Source organism: Anolis sagrei, chromosome 5 (genome assembly GCF_037176765.1).
Source record: "Anolis sagrei isolate rAnoSag1 chromosome 5, rAnoSag1.mat, whole genome shotgun sequence".
NCBI lineage: Eukaryota > Metazoa > Chordata > Lepidosauria > Squamata > Dactyloidae > Anolis > Anolis sagrei.
The window spans coordinates 21,916,286-21,938,737 of record NC_090025.1 but is presented as its reverse complement, the minus strand read 5'-3'; the positions used below and the strand labels follow the sequence as shown (position 1 = coordinate 21,938,737).

General features: G+C 36.8%; 1 protein-coding gene across 4 annotated transcripts in view; it reads right to left on the bottom strand.

The window, feature by feature from the left end:
• Nucleotides 1–539: 539 nt before the first annotated feature.
• CCSER1 (coiled-coil serine rich protein 1) overlaps nucleotides 540–22,452 on the bottom strand; it is a 796,797-nt gene continuing 774,884 nt past the window's right edge. For 3 of the 4 annotated variants that reach the window (XM_060779234.2, XM_067468589.1, XM_060779235.2), the window contains exon 10: nucleotides 540–10,782. In XM_060779234.2, coding sequence (XP_060635217.2) covers nucleotides 10,297–10,782 — 486 coding nt within the window. In that variant the 3' untranslated portion in view covers nucleotides 540–10,296. The remainder of the gene's footprint in view (nucleotides 10,783–22,452) is intronic. The other variant, XM_060779236.2, reaches the window with a different exon arrangement.

The window sequence follows — 22,452 nt, the reverse complement described above, 5'->3', positions numbered from 1 at the left end:
ATGCATGATTAAATAAACAAAAAGCCCTTTAAAACAACTTGCCTATAATTCAGGATTATCATCAGAAGAAAAGGAAATTCAACAAATTATCACCACTTTTATTTACAATTCCACTGATCCAGATTTCTGAGTCTAGATCTCTGGCCAGTGTGAACACTGAGCCCTTATACAAATAGACATTCCCATTTATTTACTTAAACATTTAGATGTGCATAATTTTGTACCAGGGGTCAAGAAATTCCAGGGATCGAGAGGGACTAGCTAGACCATGGAAAGGTACAGCCCTGAACTTATTTTCCTACAGAAGATCAACCCTACCCCACCAAAAAACCATAATAATTTTCTACAAAAGAGTTGTGTCATATCCTCCAGTGCCTCATGGTGAAGGAACACTTTGTTTCATCTCATTCAAATTTTCCCTTCAATTATTTTAAGCCCCTACAACTCTCTCTCTCTTTCTCTCGCTCTCTTTTTTGGAAATAGACATGACCAGACAGTCACAAAATGGTCATTTGCTGTTTTAGACCTCCCCCCCCCCCAAAAAAAAAAGGCTGTACATACTTCAGAGATAATGAGGAAATGGGATAAAATGACTAACTGTATTACACTAGAAGCTTTAGAAATGTGAGCGGCTCCCCAATTTTAGAGAAAAATATTGGGGGGGGGGGGTAAATCATAGTTTCCACATTCTTCTTTATGCTTACAACAACATCTGGCCACTGAAATCAATTAAAAATGTAGTTTGTAATTGATGGAACTCAAGCTTCCATGCCCACACAAAACAAACCACTGTGAATTTGTTTACATGAAAATTAACCTGACCAAAGTCTATGATGAAACTGCTACTAAATGTAAACTCTCTCATCGCATGGTCCATCTTTTAAGTAAGCCCCCGTAAACTGAAACTGAAACAATAAAATCATATTACACATTAATTACAACTAAACAGAAGGGAGGGCAACTTTGTAGCCACTCACTATCTTAAATTACATTCCAAAATTCATTTTAAAAGAAAAAAAACCAGCTCCCAATGCATTGAGAAGGTTAGAGTGCAGCAATTTAGAGATAAGGCAGAGCTCTGTTTGGCTTTCTTTAATAAAGTTACACAATGTTGATGAATGTGGCTGATAAATAGGATAACAATGAGGCATATTTTTAAAAGGGTATCATATTGCATGAGGAACTGAGCAAGGAGCAGTGGCAGATTGACAATACGAAAGCAAATAATCCTCAACCACATTTATTGGCAGATGGTTAGAAGTTTCCTGTTTGAGACAGATCGTTCTATTTAGACATCTATGCACAAATGCATGACAAAGGACAGCTTGAATCAAAACAGAACTGGAATTAGTGTGATGAATGAGAAAAAGAGGGAAAAATATTTATAACCTGATCCTAAATCCCACAAAGTATGTCTTTCAAAGGTAAATCATATAGATTGAAATGTATTTCACTTTATATTGGAATAAAAAACATGGGTTCTTCCAGATGTTCCAGAACTACAGCTTGTGAGCATTTTTTTGCTATTACTTCTGCTGCCTAGGGCTGCTTGGAGAATCAAGTCAACACCATGTGTCTCTCCTAGTTTGTGTAGTCAAATAGTCTTTTGCTTCATTTTCTCATTCCAATTTCTTCAATTTGCACCAAATGAACAATCCCATAAATCACAGTTTTGATCAGTATAATTGATTTCTCCTAAAAGTTATGATTATGAGTTGTATATGATTGTAACTACTTCCAGAGGTACAGCCATGTTAGTCTATTGCAGCAAAAAGGGCAAAAAATTGCAAAATATTTTTGTGGTACCTAAAAAAAGGTTCAACTGAACTCAATATATCATATGATGCTCTACACTATACCTTCTCATTTTCTTTACACTGGCAACTGAGGATGAGATGTGGAAGCAGGGTATTGAACTATGTGAGAACAGTTCCATTCATCAAAACATAATGATGGTATCCACAGCACAATCATCAGCTCAAACACTGCATGAAGAAAAGCATATATTCAGAAAGTCTAGTATAAGCAAAATGTTTTTAAAGAAAGTTTCAAACTAAAATGAGTATGTTGTGGAATCCATGGAAAAAAATAAATATATATTTCCATATTGTTTATTTATTGATTTATTATAGGGAAGGGATAATTGCAGATTATTGAGATGCAATTTTATGATGGAACTTTGAGTTACCTGTACTGAGAAAATGAGGGCCCCTTAGATATGTAGATGGATGGATGTGTGAAATAGTTTTCCTACTTCAACTCTCCCTCCTCATAAAATGGACTATCCTTCTCTTTCCAGTGCCCCCTGGTGGTCTCCATCCAGATAATGAAACAGTACCCAATATTTATCTGCATGAAAAAGATACATTCTGCACAGAAAATACTGTTTTTTTCTTTTGTGCAAAGGCCCATGTAAAATTTTTATGCAGAAAAAATCCTGAACTACAAATATTCATTAAAGACCCTGAATTTTTTTTAAAAAATCACACAGCAGAAATAAAATTGCTAAAAGTATTTGTTGTTTCCTTTGCGGATAAAATTAATGAAGAATCTCATCCCTAGCATTTGTATTATGATTATTTCACCGCTGGAAGAGAAATGAGAATTGGGTAAAATCTCTGAGAGCACACTAAATGTGATATCCCCAAGTCTGTCTTAAGACAAAGGCACCCATAGGAGCTTCAGGAAAACTCAGGAAAGTGATGTCAAGAAGAAGAGAATTCAAGTCCTTAACTCATTTCTGCACCCCCTACACAATCTGTCTTACTTCACATTGCCTTTATTTAAATTCACTTCTTTTACATTTCAGATAGTTTGGTTATGCAGTAAACTAGACAAAAAAAAAAAAAACAGAGATAGAGTAGGCAGAGACATGGGGTACATCTGTACTTCCAAACCAAATGTATTGTATTGTTCCTATAGAAACTACCCTCCCTTGGAGCACCCCTCTTTTCTCCCAGGGTTACTTTGATGGAATTAAAATTGGCTGATTAAAATAAATAAATAAACATTATCTCTATAGTTCTGCTTCATTGCAAATATGACTGAAAACAACTCTGAGCTGCTATCGTCAGAAGGGAGAGCAAACTACCAATCTGTCATTCTTATCCATTCCATCAGGCTTCTACAGAACATCTGTTGCTCACTTATTTTGGGCTGCATGTTTTGTCTTGAGTCTTAGTTTAATGACATTGGAAATGCCAGCATGTACCCAGTTGTATTTGCAATATTCTTTTGCCAAGCTCAATAACATAATGGGTAAAGGGAAGGAGGGGAAAACTGTATGGTAAGGTATGCAACTACCATTATAACAGGAGAATGGATATGAAAAGAAAGAGCAAGAAATTATTAAAAGAAACTAATGGGGCAGAAAACTAAACCTGGCAAATAGCAGGACTTTTTTTTTTACTGAATCCCGCAACCAGCATGAGCAATAGCAACACTGGCTGGGAGAATCCAGAACCTGAGGCTGAAAAAATAACTTTTCCAAACTCTGAACAAGACCATAGGGAAAAAGTTCCTAGCCAGTTTCTTTCCTCAGCAAAAGTCTCTTCCTAAGCAGCAAAATTATCATGACATATATATGTATCCATTCATTGAATGCCACACATGATTCCATTGGTGACTTACAACAAGGTTGAAATAAGACAAAGCTTAAAAAAATCCAACTCTGATGCTAAAAATGATAAAATGCAATTAAACAGGATATGGTATGAAAATGCCTTTGCTATGCTGAAGGCTCCAGAGGTACATCTGCAATGCAAAGTGGTGAAGAGTTTATGTTTATGAGCTCTAAATTGCTGGCTTTCCTAATAGTTGAACACTCATTCAACCAATCTGCATAATAATTATGAAATCATCTGCCCAATTATGTGCTGTGCCACTCTGTGAAAAGTGACAGGTCATGATGTTGCAATGCTGAAACAGCCATTATGCTCCATTCTAAGCATCTATTTGCACAGTGGCTCATAGGTTTAGGTCATGGAGTTCATTAAAAAAACTACCAACCCTTTTCTAGGGGAAGAGATTGTAGTTCAGCAGCAAAGGACATACTTTGCATCCAGAAAGCCTCTGGTTTAGTTGCTGTCATCTCAAGTTAAAATAGTCACAAAAGGTGATGTAAAATATCTCTTCCTGAATATGGGGTGACTGGAACCAAAAGTTCAAACTGGTATGAGGCAGATAAGTTCCCTGTTGTCCTATATTGCTTTTGCTCTTGAATGAAAAACAATGACAGCAGGGCCATCATATACATCTTAGGCAGGGTTTGAAATCATTCGTCCCTCCCCTTCAACTATTCCAGATTTAATATTTATGCCCAGTGTCTATTGATATGACAATTCACAGGATAGTATAGAAAAGAAAACCCCCATGTTCAATGTGTTAACAATCTTTATATACAGTAGGTCACCTTGCCCATGAACTCCATAGCCACAATTTCATTTACCCACAGTCCAAAATATTTTGAAAGTGTTTGAAGACAACTCTAGATCCTCCTGTGCTGTTCTATGGTATGTCTCCAGCCCAAGTACAGTCAAAATATAGGTTTTTCTATTATCCACAATCTTGAAATGTATCCTCAACATATACAGGGGTCAAAACGTATTTTGATAACTAAAAAATAAATGGGAAAGGAGCACTAGTAAGATCAATGTGGTGGTCAGTAGCTTCAATATACATAGGAGTGCGAGAAAACCGAATGGGACAGCTGGTTTGAAGCTTGAGCGGGTGGGGAGCAATCATGAATTCCACCAACATGGAAGGCACCAGCCACCAGTGGGTAGAAGTTATAAGGCATGACAATGTGGACATTCTTAAATATATCAAGGGTTTGAGAGCCTAAGGCCTTTTCAGTGATTAGAATATATTAGGAGCAAATTTTGAATCAGTGCTGTCCTCATTTTCATGCAGCTGGATGCATAGGAAAGTAGGTTTATAGAGGACTTGTAATTGTGACAACAGTGCCACCCCATGACTAAGTAGCTACCATGAATATAAAACGATTATGGATAAATAAATTTAGGTAACTTTTTTGTGTTCATTATCAGTATTTATTCACAACGGTGTCACTACTGCCACAATCCCAATTCTACCTCAAATCAACTTTATGAGACATCAGTTGTATAAGGAGAATCCTATCCATTCTGCCAGTGATCCAAGCATGAGTGAATGATGTTCCTGTAAGGTTTGGGGAGAAGACCAGAGAAATTACTTAGTTAAGTATACTAAACTAATTGTAAGCTATATGTACACTTAAATATACTTAACTAAGTAGCTGATACAGGATTTCAACCATGCATGTTTAAAACTTATTGCCATGCCAGAGCTGAACTTCATCTGGGAGAAAAAAATTCAAGTTACCAATTGTAGTCAAAACATCTCTTCGAAGGATTGAGTTCATCTTAAAATACCAGGGATACTGTCATGATGCTCTGAAATTCATATTTGGCAACAGCCATCTTAGAAAAAGCAATTTGCTATTGGCATTTTGCAAGAGTTCAGTTTTTATCTCACAGACACATTCAGAAAAAGAAAAGAAAAGAAAAAGAAAGGCATTCTTGCCGAACATGAGAAGCTCTTTTCCCTTGTGTGATGTCAGAAAGTTGGGTATGTACATCCTTGGAATGATGTATAAATCCTTTTTATACACAGAACTGTCTTAGAAAACTAGAGATTTTCAGTACAAAAGAATTCATTGAACAAATGTCTGCACATCATTGTTTTATGACTTGCACTGTACACAAGCAGAAGTTGCAAAGTATCCCGTTTAAAGGTCTGATTATTGTACAATACTAGGTGAATGCCATCCTTCTGCTTAGGGGGATTCACTTGCTAGTATTATAATAAATACTACAGCAATGCTGAAAATACGGATACAAAAACAGACACAATTTGACATGACTAACCAATATATCTTATTAAACTGTTCTATTGTTCACAAAGTTTTTGTTTCAATGGTAATTGTAAAACAAATTTCCAAGAAAATAGTAGAATTTCAATTTCCTTAGTTTGGGTTTAAACAATACCCCCTATTACAAAATGTATTTTAAAACAGTGCCTGCCCAAGAAATAAACAAGCATTATATATGTATAAAATGGAAGATGCATCTTCATTTTTGCAAAATAGTGCACTTGAATCCCAGAAAGAATTGCCTTGATTGTGGAATGATAAGCCAACATTGCCAGAGTAGAAATAGGGTTCCAACTAGCAACATTTTATACTGACATGAAAAATACAAATGAATAGCCATCAAATATATTGTTCACTTTACATTAACAGATGAATACTGAGATCTCAACACAGAAATAATTTAATTGATAGTTTATGTCCAAGACCTGTTTTAATGTTATTAGGCAGAAAGTATACCATGATGCTCAATGGTAAATGAGAAGCAAGTACCAGAACAGAGGTTCTGATTGAGAAAGTCCTTCATGAATTTTAATGAAATGCAGCGTCAGCTGAAGCTACATTTGCAATTTAGCACTGCCTTAAAAGAAGAAACAGGGGTTTTTTTAAAAAAAATCTGTATAACAATCTGCTCAGTTTAGGCTTACCATGTGTGATTGCCCAGAGGTTACCAAAATAAGCTTTTATGCAAACAATGTTACTGGTGGGAGTGGGGATCACATCTGAATCTTCCTAGTTTCAATCCAATTTATAACACTACAACTATTATGCAATACTGTCATTCAAAATTGCATAAATGTAGCTACATTTCTTTATTTCTTTATAATATTTGGATTATAATCAGGAGATGGGAGAATTGCCTTATCCCTCCCTAGCTGCATACTCCTTGAATGATGTTACAGCATCTACACTATAATATAATTCAATTTGGAACTGAATTGCATGGTCATTGTGGACTAATATAGTGCAGTTCATTGCAGTTATGTTGCCTTATAAGGGTCTACACTGACCATACAATCACTTCCAAACTGCTTTATAAGGCAGGCAGTATAGATCCAGCCTAAGGACCTCATCACATTGATGGAGTCCCACGGGGCAATTTGCCAGCCTCCATGGTGAATCAATGGGCAGCAGAGAAATCTGGGTGCCCTGCATCTCACCTTGCCCTCACACTTTAGGAAGCATCGCCATGTGGCTTCCTCCCGTGCTGGCGCTGTTGTTCTCTCCGGAACACAGGAAGCCTTCCATGTTCCAATGGAAGCATCCTCCCACACTGTCAGGACGCTTCCTCAACAGAACCCTGCCAGAAGTACATCACATGATGGTGTCCAGTGGGCTCTGAGAGGTAAGCGTCCTGACAGCATGCTAGGATGCTGATTTCATCTTGTGTGATGAGGTTTTCAATCATGGAAGGAGACTTGGTTAGGAAGATACCATTTTACCATGCCCAAGTTGTGCAAACCCTGAATTAAGCACAATGTTTGGTTGTATCCTAGTATAGTTAGATCACACAGAAATATTTCAAATCTAAACAAAATTGCTAATGAAGGCCCCATTAAATACAGATGGACTGACTTTCTAGTAAATGTGCATAGGACTGAGTTTACAAGTCATCAACCATATGGAGAATATGACAAAAAAGAATGATGTAAACTGAATACTATTGGCAGTAATTTAAGTCATTCTGCTAATCTTGCATCATAAACAATAGTTTACTAGCATCAGCTGAGAAAAATATGTACACTAAATTCTGGTACTGAGTATTTTTAAGACATTGTTCAGATCAATCCTATGAACATTTACTCAAAAGGAACCACCCTTTGTTCAGCATGAATTCTTTCAAGGTATTGGTTGCAGAGTTTGAATAATTTGAGCATTATTCAGAAGTGTGAAAGTTTTACAATAATTTGACATTCAATTTTATCCTTTACAAATCAGTTTTTGGAGTGTGGTATATCTTACAAATCTATTAACCTCAGGAGTCCTTTCTTTAGTGCATTAATGTATTCAAACTTGCCAATCCCATAATTGTGTGTTAATAGGGAACTCTAAATATGCACATATAAATATCCTATTCAAGCAGACTGAATAGCATCAGACATGAAAAAGAAGTGAGCTAGATTCAGTTACACTTTCCCAATAGCTGATGAGTACTGAGAAAGCTTCATATGTTCATGGACTACTAAAAGATACAAATGCAAACTCAGCATTAGTAAAATGGAAGACTGGATTCCAGTGGTGTCTGCTTTTCTCTTTTTATGTAATACTTTTCTCTTTATAGAGTTTAAAGAGGATCTGCAAATAGAAACCCACATCTCAGTGCAGATTCATCTTTCAGAACTCAGGTAGAAATCTTCCACAAATATTTACAACAAAGCCTCATGTATTGCACATTGTCCATCTTAACTAAACTACTCATTTAAATACCCTAATAAAGACCTCATACACAAAAGGATTTCAAATTCCTTTAAGGCTGGTACTTCGTGTGCTATTGCATTGATCTGAACATAAGATGCTATTTAACATGACATTAAAAAGGCCTTCCTTTGAAGCCTCCTTCGTGTCTTACATGACTTTAGTTTAGCAAGAGGGAATATGCTTTCAGAGGTCTGTGGGATTCTTAAATTTGGTGGCACTGATTAGTGATTCCATCACTGTCTTTTCATAATGCTTTAACAAAGCAAGTGCTTACAGTTAATAAACATGTCCGGCATCACAATCCTACATCTTAGCCCACAATGATGACACAGCACCTCTTTGCAGATGTTCCCTCAGTTGCAGAATAATGCTGCAACATATGGTATTTTGCTTGACAAATCAGTCATTCTGTTTCAATTTGAACAACTAAGACTCACTCATTAAACAACCTTCAAACTGATATTTTTTGACAAAACCCTTATTTTAAAGATGGTTTGGGCTTAACCTGCATTGTGTGGGGATGGTGGCAATATCAATGCCTCCAAACTATGAGAGAATTTGAAGTTTGTAGTAAAAAAAAAAAAAAGGTCACATTGAGATTTCATATTTGAATAGTACCCAAAAGATAACAGTCAATTGGCTTTGTTTAATAAATCACTCAGATCTTAACATGTGGGGACAACACAACTGAAAATACCCGATCCTGAAGAAACATAACATAGGTCAGCATAAATCACTGTCATATCATCCTGCGTGTCGGTGACATTGATGGTGAGGAATAGGCTTAATAATAAACCATTCCATGGAATGATTTCGAGCCCCCAGTGGAGCAGTGGGTTAAACTGCTGAGCTGCTGAACTTGCTAACCGTAAGGTTACAGGTTTGAATCTGGGGAGTGGCATGAGCTCCCGCTGTTAACCCCAGCATCTGCCAACCTAGCAGTTCGAAAACATGCAGATGTGAGTAGCTTAATAGGTACCGCTCCAGCAGGAAGGTACTGGTCTCCATGCACATGGCCTTGGAGGTGTCTTATGGACAATGCTGGCTCTTCATCTTAAAAATGGAGATGAGCACCAACCCACAGAGTTGGACACGACTGGACTTAATCTCAGGGGAAAACCTTTACCTTTACTATTGGAATAATTTAGGGGGAAATCTCAATGAAATAGTCTATATACTTGAAAAGTGTATGCATCTGTGTGTATGTATGTATATATGTGTGTACACACACACACACACACACACCATGCTTTGGTAAGCCAAGAAGCAACTGACTGGAGTTAGGAAACAGCATCTTGGATTGAATATCCTTCCATCTGATTTAGCAGGGCTTTCTTATGTTTTTCTGGTTCCTCTTATCTTTTGTGCAAGCATGGAAATGGCCAGCAGACTCTCCCCCAACAGATGAAGAAGCAAACTACCAAAAGCAAAGTAAAGCAGAATATTGACAGAAAATCCCAAATACCATTTATTTTTGATTTTGTACCCATTTTGAAGTTTGCAATCTAATCCTCTACTCTTTCTTCACATCTACATTCACAGTCACATTATTTAAAAGGAATAGAATGTTATTTGAAATAGTCTTCAAAAATTTGTAAGTGAGAAATTAATGGAAGGAAGGAGGGGGCAGACACCAAACTAGGCCTTTTTGGACATTCACTGGATTTGCTCACATCCTTTTCCTTTGAAGCTTTGTACTGGCTTTCCTTAATTTTGGGACATTATACTCTGGTGAATTCCACAAGACATTTTATTACTCATTTACATTAACATGCGAGCCTACCCCCTCCCTCCCCTCTCCCAACCCACACTTTAGAGGGAAAGTTCAGATTTCATAGACAACAATAAAACACTTAAAAAACATGTAGGTAGCAGCTGATGAGAATTCAAGTCAGTTAAAAAAAAGACCATGGTGGCCCCTTAAACTAACCACCAGGCTCTGTCTTTAATAAATAATGTGCTGACTCCATTTACCCATCTTGCTGGCCTAAAGACTGAAGCTCAGATGTGTGAAGATTGTGGTGTAGGAAAACATTTTTTCGGCTGTACATGTGTAAAGAGATGGGTCCTCTTGGAGGCTGCCCCAGCCTTCCTATGAAATTAGAATGTTGTCGAGGGGCTGGAACTTGTTCTTTCAGAGCCCCAGAAAAAACTGGGTTGCTCTCAGACAGGGCTGTCAACTTGGACATCTTTTGCGCTTCTGCTGCTACGCCATTCTGACTGACCTCTGAAGTAAAGGTTTCATAAGTGTCTCTTGTGTGCTTGATGCCTTCCACTCTTTCTTTTTCTTTCAAGAGGTTGCCGAGACACACACTTGACAGCTGGCAGCTTTTGCTTTCATAGGAGGATGTTTGGTTGCCTGACATATATCTAAAATGGTCCTCGGTGGGTGTATGTGCTGACTTTCGGTCCTTTGTGTTGAGAGTTTGGCTCGCCATTTTGTTTAGAAATATAGCCTGCAACAGAGAAAATAGAAAAGGGAATGGTTGGGATGTTAGAGAAATGAACTGATCAACAACAAGCTAACTTGGAGCATGCAAAAGTTCCCAATAACCACAAGAAGCTAATGTTAATTGATGATTAATTTAAACATGAACAAATATAATATAATGGCATTTATTTTAGGCCCATCAAGAAAATGGTCTTGCTGTTGTTTTCACAGTAAAGCAAAACATTTTGAAATGCAAATGTACTTACAGTAACCAAACAGGTAATTTGAAGGAAGGAAATATTCAAATGACACTGAAAACATGTGCTTTGGGGCCATGTTAGAACCCAGCTATGAAAATAGGTAGGGATGTGTTTTGCACATGGACATCTAAAGAACAGTTGATATGAATACAAATTATTTGAATTCAAAATGCAGACCAATCCTCTGTAAAAAAAAAAAAGGCAGCAACCAGCCAGTATTTTCTAAGTCAGTTACAGACAATCTGATATCCTCAGTCAGATTCATAACTCCCATCATGCCTGAACACTGACCAAACTGGCTGAGCATTATAGGTGTTCTAGTTCAAAAATAAAAAAAAATCAATCCATGTCCACTATTGTTGTTTCATGCCAACAAGTGTTTGGTAATCTTGGAGGCCTTCTTATTCAGAAGGAACTTCTTAGTTGTAGGTAACTCCATGCTACTCTGGTTGGTTCTATAGCAAGTAATCAGAAAGTCAGTTTATATCACTGTTTCACTCATTCTAAGTGCTGGTGATATTGAACTGAGAAATATGTATACAAATAATTTAACTTGTGTTAGATCACAAGGTATAGCTCAATGTCAAAACATATGCTTATGTAGGGTGTCCTGTGTTCTGGATCAGGTAGCATGCAATGTGAAAGGCCTCTGCCATAGATCAAGGAGTGCTGCTATGTTAGTCAGATCAGAGATTTTTTTCAAAGAAAATAGCCTTGTTAATTTCTCACTGTATAAAAAGAAAGGGAAAGAGAGGGGAAGTGCTTTATATCAGATCAGAGTATTAATGCATTGTGTATTGCAATTCTCTTCTGCAAATGCATGAGACTACACTTGTGCTAAAATAAATTTGTTAAGCATAAAGCTGCTACAAGATTCTTCCCCCAAAATATATTTTAAATTAGATGACAAATACTCTGATCTGATACAAGACAGGTTTGTTTATGTGTATAAAATGTTTTATGTTTATCTGTATATTTATGCTTTTGTCGTCTGCCACCCTGAGCCCCTCTGCGGAGATCGAGATAGGACGGGATATAAATGTCCATAATAATAATAATAGTAATGTGTCTGGATCTCACAGTGCTCCATAATGTCCGTAGCAGTAAGCTTCCATAGGGGTTAGTTATTTCTCCCTTTGGTGGTCTTTTTTTCATTATACTTTAAAAAAAATACAGGCAGTCTCTGAGTTACAAACATCCAACTTACAAAGGACTCATAGTTAAGAACAAGGGTGAGACAACAGGAAGTGAGAGAAAACTACCAGCTATCACAGGGACAGAAAGTGAAAAACAAAACAAACACCACAGGGATGTTAACCCTTCCCTATGTTATCACACACACACACACACAGAAAGAGAGAGAGAGAGAGGGAGAGAGAGAGAGAGAGAAGGGGGGGAGGGAGTATATGACAGTGGTAGCTCTCAACCACAGAACCTTCACAAACACATTTTATGCATGGTTCCAGAATAAAGTTTTCAAATCTAAGGACCTGGTCCTGAGTCAGTCCTGAATATTCTTTTCTAATGTCATGATGAGAGAGAGGAAGCATGGGATAAAGGGGGTAGCTTGAAAAGTGTGTGCCCTTGATGTTTTTATTTGAATGACATGTTCTCTGCAACTGTGATGATTTAGATTACCAGTTCTGTATTCCCTTATTGGCCATGTCACATGGAACTTTTGATAGCAGGAGTCTAACATTTCTATAGGGTAAAAGGTTCCATACCCTTGGTGAAAAGAAGTCAACTGTCATTACACTTAAAACACGAGACTAGTCTAAAGTTGAGAAATCAGTACCACCCATGTGTTCACTAGAGAGAAGCAGCTGAAATGCTCATGGAGTTGACCTATATTAAATAACACAGAAGTTTCAGAATATAATATCCCTGCCTGGGATTATAACCCCACAAAGAAAACACATTTAAGAGTCTTCTTTTTACAAAGGGAATCTCAGGAGCTGAATTTTACAAAATAACAAGTAAAATTTCCCTTCTGTTGTAGACACACACACAAATCCCAAATCTATTCATGTTAATTTTGTAAAGTATGCATGCATGAAAGACTGAAAGAAAAAGTACGAGAGAGAGAGAGAGAGAGAGAGAGAGAAATTTTCAAGGGAGTACTTTAAAAGGTACTGTATGTCATAACACTCATTGCAATTAACATATTTTTATGTTTCTGTCTTCATTTAGTAAATAGAAAAAAGTTTTTTTAAAGTTCTGGTTTATGTGTGAGAAGCAGCGGTAACATCTACTTCTCAGATCTTTTCTTATGAAATATAATTTATGTAACCGAATGGCCTCATTTATACCTGTACGTGAAGTAGTGGAAGGGAATGTATGGCCAACAAAGCTGAAAGTATAGGATGTTTTACAAAGGTTTGTTGAACATAGATGCTACATTTTATATAAACACAGGAAGCCATGGCTCAGGAGGCTAAGCATAATATGGGTTGAAAAAAATCTGACTATTTCATTTTCTTTTAAAGCTCATATTCTCTAAGTTCTTCATCCCTAAAATGATCAATGCACAAATGTTGATTAATTATCTGAAAACCAATTTGTAAAGAAAGAAACTGTTTCTCTATTTACATGGAACAAATTCAATAGAATCATGGAGTTGGAAGGGGCTCTATGGACTATCACGTCCAACTGACTGCTCAGTACAAGATCTCCAGGAAAAGCATTCCCAAAATGAACCTGTCTAATAGGCTTGTGCAATCCTGGTAAACCTTGATCCATTTAGGTATCCTGAATTTAGGTGGTGGCCCCAGTTCATTTTTTGGGAGCCTTTCGAATTTGGGAGGACAAAAAATCATTTTCAAGCAGGGAATTTGAGAGGAGAAAAATTCATTTCCCTTTTCTCTTCTCTTATTTCTCTTATTTTTGAAGACATCCAGGCCACCACTCTTGGCAACTGGTTCCATTCTTAAACTGTCTCATTGTCCAAATTTCCTTCTAATGTCTGATTGAAACCATCTATAATTAAAAACCATGAGACCTACTGGGAAACCAGTGAGGGGAAAAGGTGGGGAAAAAGAGGTAGAAAATGACGTAGCACTCTTAAATATTATTCTCTAATATGATACACACTTAACATTTCAAGCTTATTTTAAAATATTTTTGTACTTCAGTGTACACTGTTTTCTTCTTCTAATAATAATAATGCTGAACATCCAATGACCAAAAGAATCACTTGATTATTTTGAAAAAATCACAAGTAGAAAAAACGCACCTTTCTTTTTTATTCTGTAGGGTTTCACAATGTAATCAATTGTGTTAATTTCACATTAAACTAATGCCAAAATGAATATATGTGTTACAGAGTACAGGTTTCCAGTCACACAGCAAATAAAAAGTGGTGAAAACTCCACCTCTGCATGCATTGATTTTCTTTTTATCTGCCACTGTGGTATGTTTGTGTGTATCTGCCTTGAGGTCACCTGTTGACCTATTGCAACACCATGAATTTCACAGGGTTTACTTAAACAAGAAATACTGGGATGTGCTTTTACCAGTTCCTTCTTCTGAAATATATCCTACCATACCTAGTATTCTGGAGGTTTCTTATCTATGTACTAAATAAGTACTGGCCCTAGTTAGCTTCCAGAATCAGTCAGGTGCCTTTAGAATATTTACTGCATTATTAAAATCACTGTATGAAAGGTTTGTAAAACAAACGTTTGCAGAGCTTAGTATCTCTGTGAACTGGGGCCTGCTGCTAAGGATTATGGTAGCAATTCTAGTTTTAAGATTTATGCTATATTTACCATAACCCAATCATATTAGTAAATAGTTATGGTTTTGCAAAATTTAAATAACCCATGTTCCTCATTGAGATACAAACATTTTACCTGAATCCTATTAGTAGTCCTGACTTGAGTCATACAATTGGATCTATCTTCATGTTGCTATACCATTCAATTATTAGTCTGTTCTCGTAAGTATTAAGCAGCTGGATTCCAATCTAATTTGTGCTGTGGTATCCCTTCCCATCATCTAGACCCCAGAGGCCCCAAAGATTTTGCTCCTCCTCCTCTCTTCTCAGTTATGACAGCCACCAAATTGCACCTGAAGCCAAATCCTTGACTAACATGTGGATGACTTGCAAGCACAGAACATCAAAGTAGTGTAGAGTCAAAATAGTACCCATACTCTGCAGCCTTATTCACAGACCGCTAATTAGTTATTTCTTCCCTTGTTTAATCTTCCTTGTTTTACCAGTGCCTTGTTTTCTAGGGGATCAAATCAAGATACTGGCAAAGTTTATTGAGGTAGGGGACTGAAAGGAGAAAATACATCACCATTTCCCAGAAGCTTTCTAGAAAGAACATAACCATTTAACTACTTTTTATCTTGATATGGCTTCAAATCATTTTTGTGGCTGTGGTGGTTTATGTAACTGCAAATCTAATTTATGAGCACTAGTTTAAATCAACTCCTTGGTATATCCCATCTGTCACCATGTCAACTGCTTAATTTACATAACACCTTGTTTTCATGCCTACCAACTCCCCATGCTACAAATGATCCAATATGCAATGCAATTTAGTTGGAGTAGATAATTGTTCTTCATTTAAGTTTGTTAAGATCTGCTCTACTTTATTGATTTTAGGATGCACCAAACCATCAACTGTACTTTTTACAACAATTTGAATATGTTTCTATTGATCTGATAACATTGCCTTCTGGCAAAAACCTCCATGCTAGGAAACCAAAGCTGGATGCATCAAAATAACGCATGGTGGAAAAACTATATGTGTGCTGGAAATGAGCCATGAGCTAGTAAATTTGCCACTTTGTAAATTCAACAGGCACAAAGCAAATTAGAGCAACAATGACAAAGCTTTACTATAGTGCATGCTTAGTTTTCCATCCCTTCTTCAGAAACTGAAAAAAAACCCAAAGCTATTGAAAATACCTAAAAAATAATCACAGTTTCAAATATATCTGGAGACACAAGATGGAAACAAAAACAAAAATCTTTTGCCATCAATAGAGGTAGGCAATATAATTTCTGTAGACATAGCTCATTATGAAAGCTATTAGTTCGTTGTATTTCAATGTCAAATAACTATATAATGTGCACAAACCCTGTCCCCTTTTCCATCTAGACAACTTGAGATATATAATAAATTGGCTGGGCAAAGTGACTTGTGCAGATCTTGGCCTTCTGTTCATTCTGTGTCTATAAGTAACACACCTGTGAATATTAAAATAGTTGACATTTCAAGTTGGAACATCAGTCCTATTTATGCACCTGGTTTTGAAGGATTATGTGGGGGAAAACCTTGATATTTACACTGTAACATAATGTCTGCTTTGAAGACCATGGTACTAGAATGGAAGACAAATTCTTCTTCCCTAGAGCCCAGAAAGTCTTAAGATATACAGTAATGCAATATCTTCAAACAAAATTGGGATTGGTATCTTGAAAGCACATGGCCACACAAACCAGTTAATATCAGAAATGCAGTTGAATTTCTTTATTACCCACCCTACCCCTTTTCCATTTTATGCTGAAATAGATGATCACATTTCTTTAAAATAATATCCCAAACTGAATATTTAGATAAAAGACTGGTTCAAATGGTAAATTTCTGCTACGTTTTTTATTGTTATGTCACATGTTTAACTATAGCAACCCCACAGCAAAGCTATCACAGGATTTTCAAGGCAAGATTTTCTCAGATATGTTTTGCTTCCTTTGAGAGAGTATGGCTTCCCAAGATCATCTGGTGGACTTCCATGGCTGAGCAAGATTTCAGACTCTGGTCTCCTGGTGTCCTCATTTAGCACTCAGACCACCAGACCATGCTGACTTTCTTGTACCCAACTTTTAAGTATCTTCTTAGTTTAGCTTCTTCTTGTTGCTTCTTCAGTCAAACCATTTTTAAAAAACCTCAGAAAAAGTGACACATTGACAGTAGATTTATGTAAGCATGTTACCTGTGATGTGGGTTTTAAGATTGGAGATGAGTGTGCCCTCACATACACACACTGGCCCCCCAGATGTATTTCCAGATGTGTTACACATGGTTTCCTTTTGGAAAGGGACTTTGTAGCATCTTCTAGACTGATAGAATGAAGTTGGTAACATAAGATTTCATAAACTAATCTACATCCTCAGAAGCACATATCAGGAAGCAGACTAAATCTATCAACATTTCTATTATCAACTTCATACTGATATTCGAGGCTAACATGGTGATGTCTTTGAATTCTACTTCCATGGTTTCCTTCCATTTCTACCAAATATGTCATTACATTTTTTTCTTTAAAAAATCCCTCTAGAATTTTAATATTTTACTATAAATGTTATAGGAACAGTAAAAGTTGTCATGGTTGCACCACTGGTATTTTGTCCTCAATTGTGCTTTCCCTTTGAGAGGAAAGGCATTGAAGAAAACTGGTGATATGCATATAGAAAAAGAAAATACACAGTTTTAGCAGTGCTACTATGCAAGATTCCCTGGGGTTTTATCTCCAGGGCATAGCTCCTGTTGAAGATGGCTATAGTGATAGCACCAGAGCAATTATAAAAATAATTCAAAAGTTCTAGAGAGATTTTTATTTTATTTTTTTAAATAGCTTTATCCATGGCAGCACAAAGACCATATCCTTGGAGATGTACAGGACTAGGGATGATATGAAGTTGGTGCAGGCAGTAAGTTGTAAAAGCACTGGATTGCAAAAGGCTGGGAAGGATGCCAAAGCTTTGCAATAAAAATGTGGCAACACAGCTGTCATCGGCTCTCCAGTCATAGTGGATTTTCCCTACCCTTGTCTTTCCATTTGCAAAACTTTTTGCTGAGATATGGTGAAAGCACCCAATGGTTCTTAGTCCCTTCCACACAGCTGAATAAAATCCCACACTATCTTCTTTGAACTGGAATATATGGCAGTGTGGACTAAGATAATCCAGTTCAAAGCAGGTATTGTGAAATTTTCTGCCTTGATATACTGGCTCTATGACAGAGGACTTCTGGAATATCTCAGAAGGTTCTACAGGGATGACTGCATATACCAGCTGTAAAAACATAGCTGGATGATTCTCAGTCACACACTACTCTCCTGGATCCACTACAAAACCATTTCAGGAGCTGAAGAATTCAAATAACAATCATTATTTCTATATTTGAATGCTAGATTAATCTAAGGAGAAGAATGATGTGATAACTGACAGGAATCACAAAGAAACATGAGAATTAGTGCATTGTAGTGATTAAAATGTTGCACCATAAAACTGAAAACCAGGGTTCAAATCCTTATTTGGCCATAGAAACCAACTGGATAATCAAGGGCAAATCACATTGCATCAGCCCCATAGGAAGACAATGTTAACCTCCTATCCAACAAGCCTTACCAAGAAAACCACATTAGAAGTCAGAAAAAGGGTTGAGACACACTGCAACAACCAATAAATACATTGGGACAAGATAAGTATCATTTGGTTCTTGGAAATAAAAGCAGGAAATACACCAATGAAAACTCTTCTGCTCGGCCAGTCTATTATTATTATTATTATTATTAATAATAATAATAATAATAATAATTTATTTATACCCTGCCACCATCTCCCCAAGGTGACTTGAGGCACCTTACATGAGGCCAAGCCCAACAAATACAGCAGTACAACAACAAAGCAAGCAAGCAAGCAAGCAAATAAAAAAATACAAATAATATAACATATAAACAGTAACACACAATGGTTTAAAAACACTATGGCAGGGACAGATGTAATAGATTAAAAATTTAAAAACACTGGGCGTGAACAGAAGTAGGGTCTATCTAAGCAGGGGAGTTTTAAAGGGTAATGTAGGGAAATCAACCCAATGATTAGATAAAGTGCCTCAGAGGACATTTGCAGGGAATTAGTCAGAACAGGGCATTGTTTCCTTTATTCAGGGAAGGCACACTTGAACAGCCACATTTTCAAGCTCCTCCTAAAGACTACCAATGTGGGGATTTATCTGATATCCTTGGGGAGTGAGTTCCAGAGTCAGGGGGCCACCATAGAGAAGGCTCTCTCCCTCGTCCCCACCAATCATGCCTGTGAAGCAGCTGGAGTGAGAGCTGGGCCTCTCCAGATGATCGGAGAGATCTTGTGGGTTTGTAAACAGAAATGCGGTCATGCAGGTAGGCGGGTCCCAACCCGTTCAGGGCTTTGTAGGTGAGAACCTGCACCTTGAATTGAAACCAGAAAATGAACGGCAGCCAATGGAGCTCTTTAAACAGTCTAAGTGAGCTTACAAACTAAAACCTGATCTGAATATTTTAAAACTTAATTTCTCATTCAAAATCCAAATATCAGCTGGACACTCTCTCAGAACCTCTCAGACCATTTCTCAGGGAAAAGTCAAAAACACCTTGGAATTCAGCATGTGAAACATCTGACAATGTAGTTTGGTCTTTGAAGCCATGCACCTCAATACTTGCAGCCAATATTCAAAGCTCTGTTGATCAGTATGTCATTCACTCATAGTCTTCTACACAGAAGTTGATCATAATGCCTATAGTTTAAAGAACTCTATTGTAAGAGTCTTTCTCCTTTGCTATGAGCAAATGAGATTCTAACAGAAAAGTTCTGGTAATAGAATGACTGTCTGGAGAGTAATTTAAGATAAGAATTTTGTGTTATAATTTTCTACACCAGGGATGAGGAATATCCAGTCTAAAGGCTAGATGTGGGCTGTAACAGGGCTCCTTTTCCAGCCCTGTTATCTCTAATAATAGATAAGAAGATGGAAGAAGCCATGAAGCCAGATTTTGTGTTTTCTGAGCAAGCATATAGACATTACAAATCCCTGTGAGAGTCTTTACCCTAGGATTATTTTCCAGCCACCTCCTCCTCATGGCTTGGTTATAATACTATCCCAAGAGCACAAAAATCATTTTTTAAAACAATCTCTTGCAGCTAGGGTAATTCTTAAGAGATCCCCAAGCCTAGTACTTTAACAAATGCAATGCAAACACACATTCCTTTAAAAGATTCAAGATGAACATTTTAATATATTTTCTTTAAAGAAATACTACTGTTATCTGTGTACTCGCTAATGCACATGAACTTCTTTAAGACTTCTAAAATCCCTACTATTTTTACTGTTTGAAGCAAATGAGATAAATTTGTAAAATTTTATTGCCGCTCTTTGTCATATCATTTCAAATTATCTTTCCTGTGCTTCCTTATATTTTAAATCCCAAAACTCAGTCAGATCTCAGAGTTCTAAGGACATTTAGAACACACCATGAATATTTTATGTCCTTTGCCAGTACTTAAAAGTCCAGTAAAGCAAGCAGTGGTACAAATATATGTACAAGGGGTCCATTGGAATATTCTTATAAAAACAAAGAGATTTTCCACTTTCTCTAAATGCAAGGAAACATAATTTATAGTTAAGCAATGCAACACACAAACAATTTTGTCCCATCTTCTTGATCTGCTTAGTGTACCAAATGTGTGCTGTTAGTGACTATAATAAAGCTTTGTATTGTAGTGTAGTGTACCGAATGTCCTATCCCTGCCAACAGTAGGTAGTAAATCGCAGATCGTGGAGGTGGGAAAGCATTCCTCCCTGAACTACAGTCAGCAGGGAGATTGCTATTCAAAGTGGTAGTCCTGACCCAGTGGTGGTCCATGAACCATCGGCCACCAGTCCCTGGAGAATTTCCAAGGAATAAAGAAACAACTGTAAACAATGATGAAAAATATGGTACCAGTCCCCAGAACCTTGGAAAACAAAATTGTCAGACTACAGCATCAGATACTTCAGGAAGCACTGAATTGGGAGAAAAATCTTGGCTAGAGTTATCAATAATCTGACTAAGCATAATGCAGCTTCAAGTTAACTTGCTTTAACAACATCAAATAGATTTTTGTAGGTCTTCGTATTTGACTGCCTCAGCAGCATCTGTATGTATTTGATATAATCCACCAAAAATTAATGCCATATCACAAGACCCATTGATTTGTAAGCGATGGAAATTATGTGAGTCTTAACTTTAGATGAACCAAGCCTATTATTTTACCAATGTACTCTATTAGCATACCAAGAGAATGCTAGTACTCACATATGTAACTGATATATAAGATTACCTGAGGATGTGATTAGCCTACTTTGAACTATAATATGACAAAAATCAAATTACTGTTAATTGGTTCCTGGAGGGGAAAAAACCTACCAGCAATTGCAAAGAGGACGAACAACACAGGAGAACTGATTTTCACAAACTGCTGTGAAATCACTGTGAAATTGTGATTTTCTGTATTATAAAAACCTTTTCTCTTCCCATTCTACCCCAAAGAGACTTCTATAAACAGGCAGTAGGCAAAGAATGACTGGTGGAAACTGACAACAAATGAATATATATATTTTTATTTTTTGCCAGGTTAATCAGTGGAACTTTCCCTCAACTCCATTGTATATTTGCACAACAGTAAAGACTGATAAGAAGGGTGACTAATATGCTGAAGATAACAAATGGAAAATATTGTTCAGTTATGTTTTAATGGTTTCAACTAAAACAATCTAAAACAGATTCTCATTTCTAAACTATTTTATTCAATTGTACTGTGGCCCCATCCAGTCATCATTCCCTTTGAGCAGGAATGAATGAAGTAATGAAACATCAGAAACAACATTGGACTTTTATGTGCATAACTTGCTGTTAGGACAGCCACATACAGAATGGAACATTCACAGTAAGTACAGACTATGGCTATTTTGAGAGCCTTAGCAGCCATGGATATTAATTTTTAGAGTTGGGAATCCAAGAGCACACTAGATGCTGGACAGAAAACCTAACACAGATCACCACGAAGGAGGAAATACTAAGTCACATGACAGGCATAAATGAACAATTAAATATCTATTCTACTTTCTTGAGAGTTTGAAAATTCATCTAACACAACAACGTAACCCAAAATCTTTTGCCTTGCTGTCACCTCCCCTCTTATCTATGTGCCTGCATCTACTGCAGGGGTGCCTTGTCTGTTTATGCATGGAAGGAAGTGTGGATTAAAATATATGTTCTAGAATTCATGTGGAGTGGGTATAGTTGGGTCCTATGTGGAAAATAATTATGAAATGAAAGTGGGCAGAAACAGGGATGCATGGGTTGGTTTGAATTGATAACCAATCTGTATAAAAGCACAAATAAAAACCTTACTTTAAAAAAAAACAGGTAGTCTATTTCATTTACTTCAATTGAGCAAGACAAGGAAAGTAACTATTAACGAGAGAATTTTGCTTCACCTGCCCCCCAAACTGTGGAATGTTCTCTTAGAAGAGATCTGACAGCTGGATGTGCTGATTTTAAACAAGCTTGGTTATATGGTGAATTATGAATTTATTTTTAATTAGTATGAGTTCAAAACTGATGTTAATGCTCTTTTAACTGATTGCTATTTTTTGGTGATGTTTGTATGTTTTAAACTA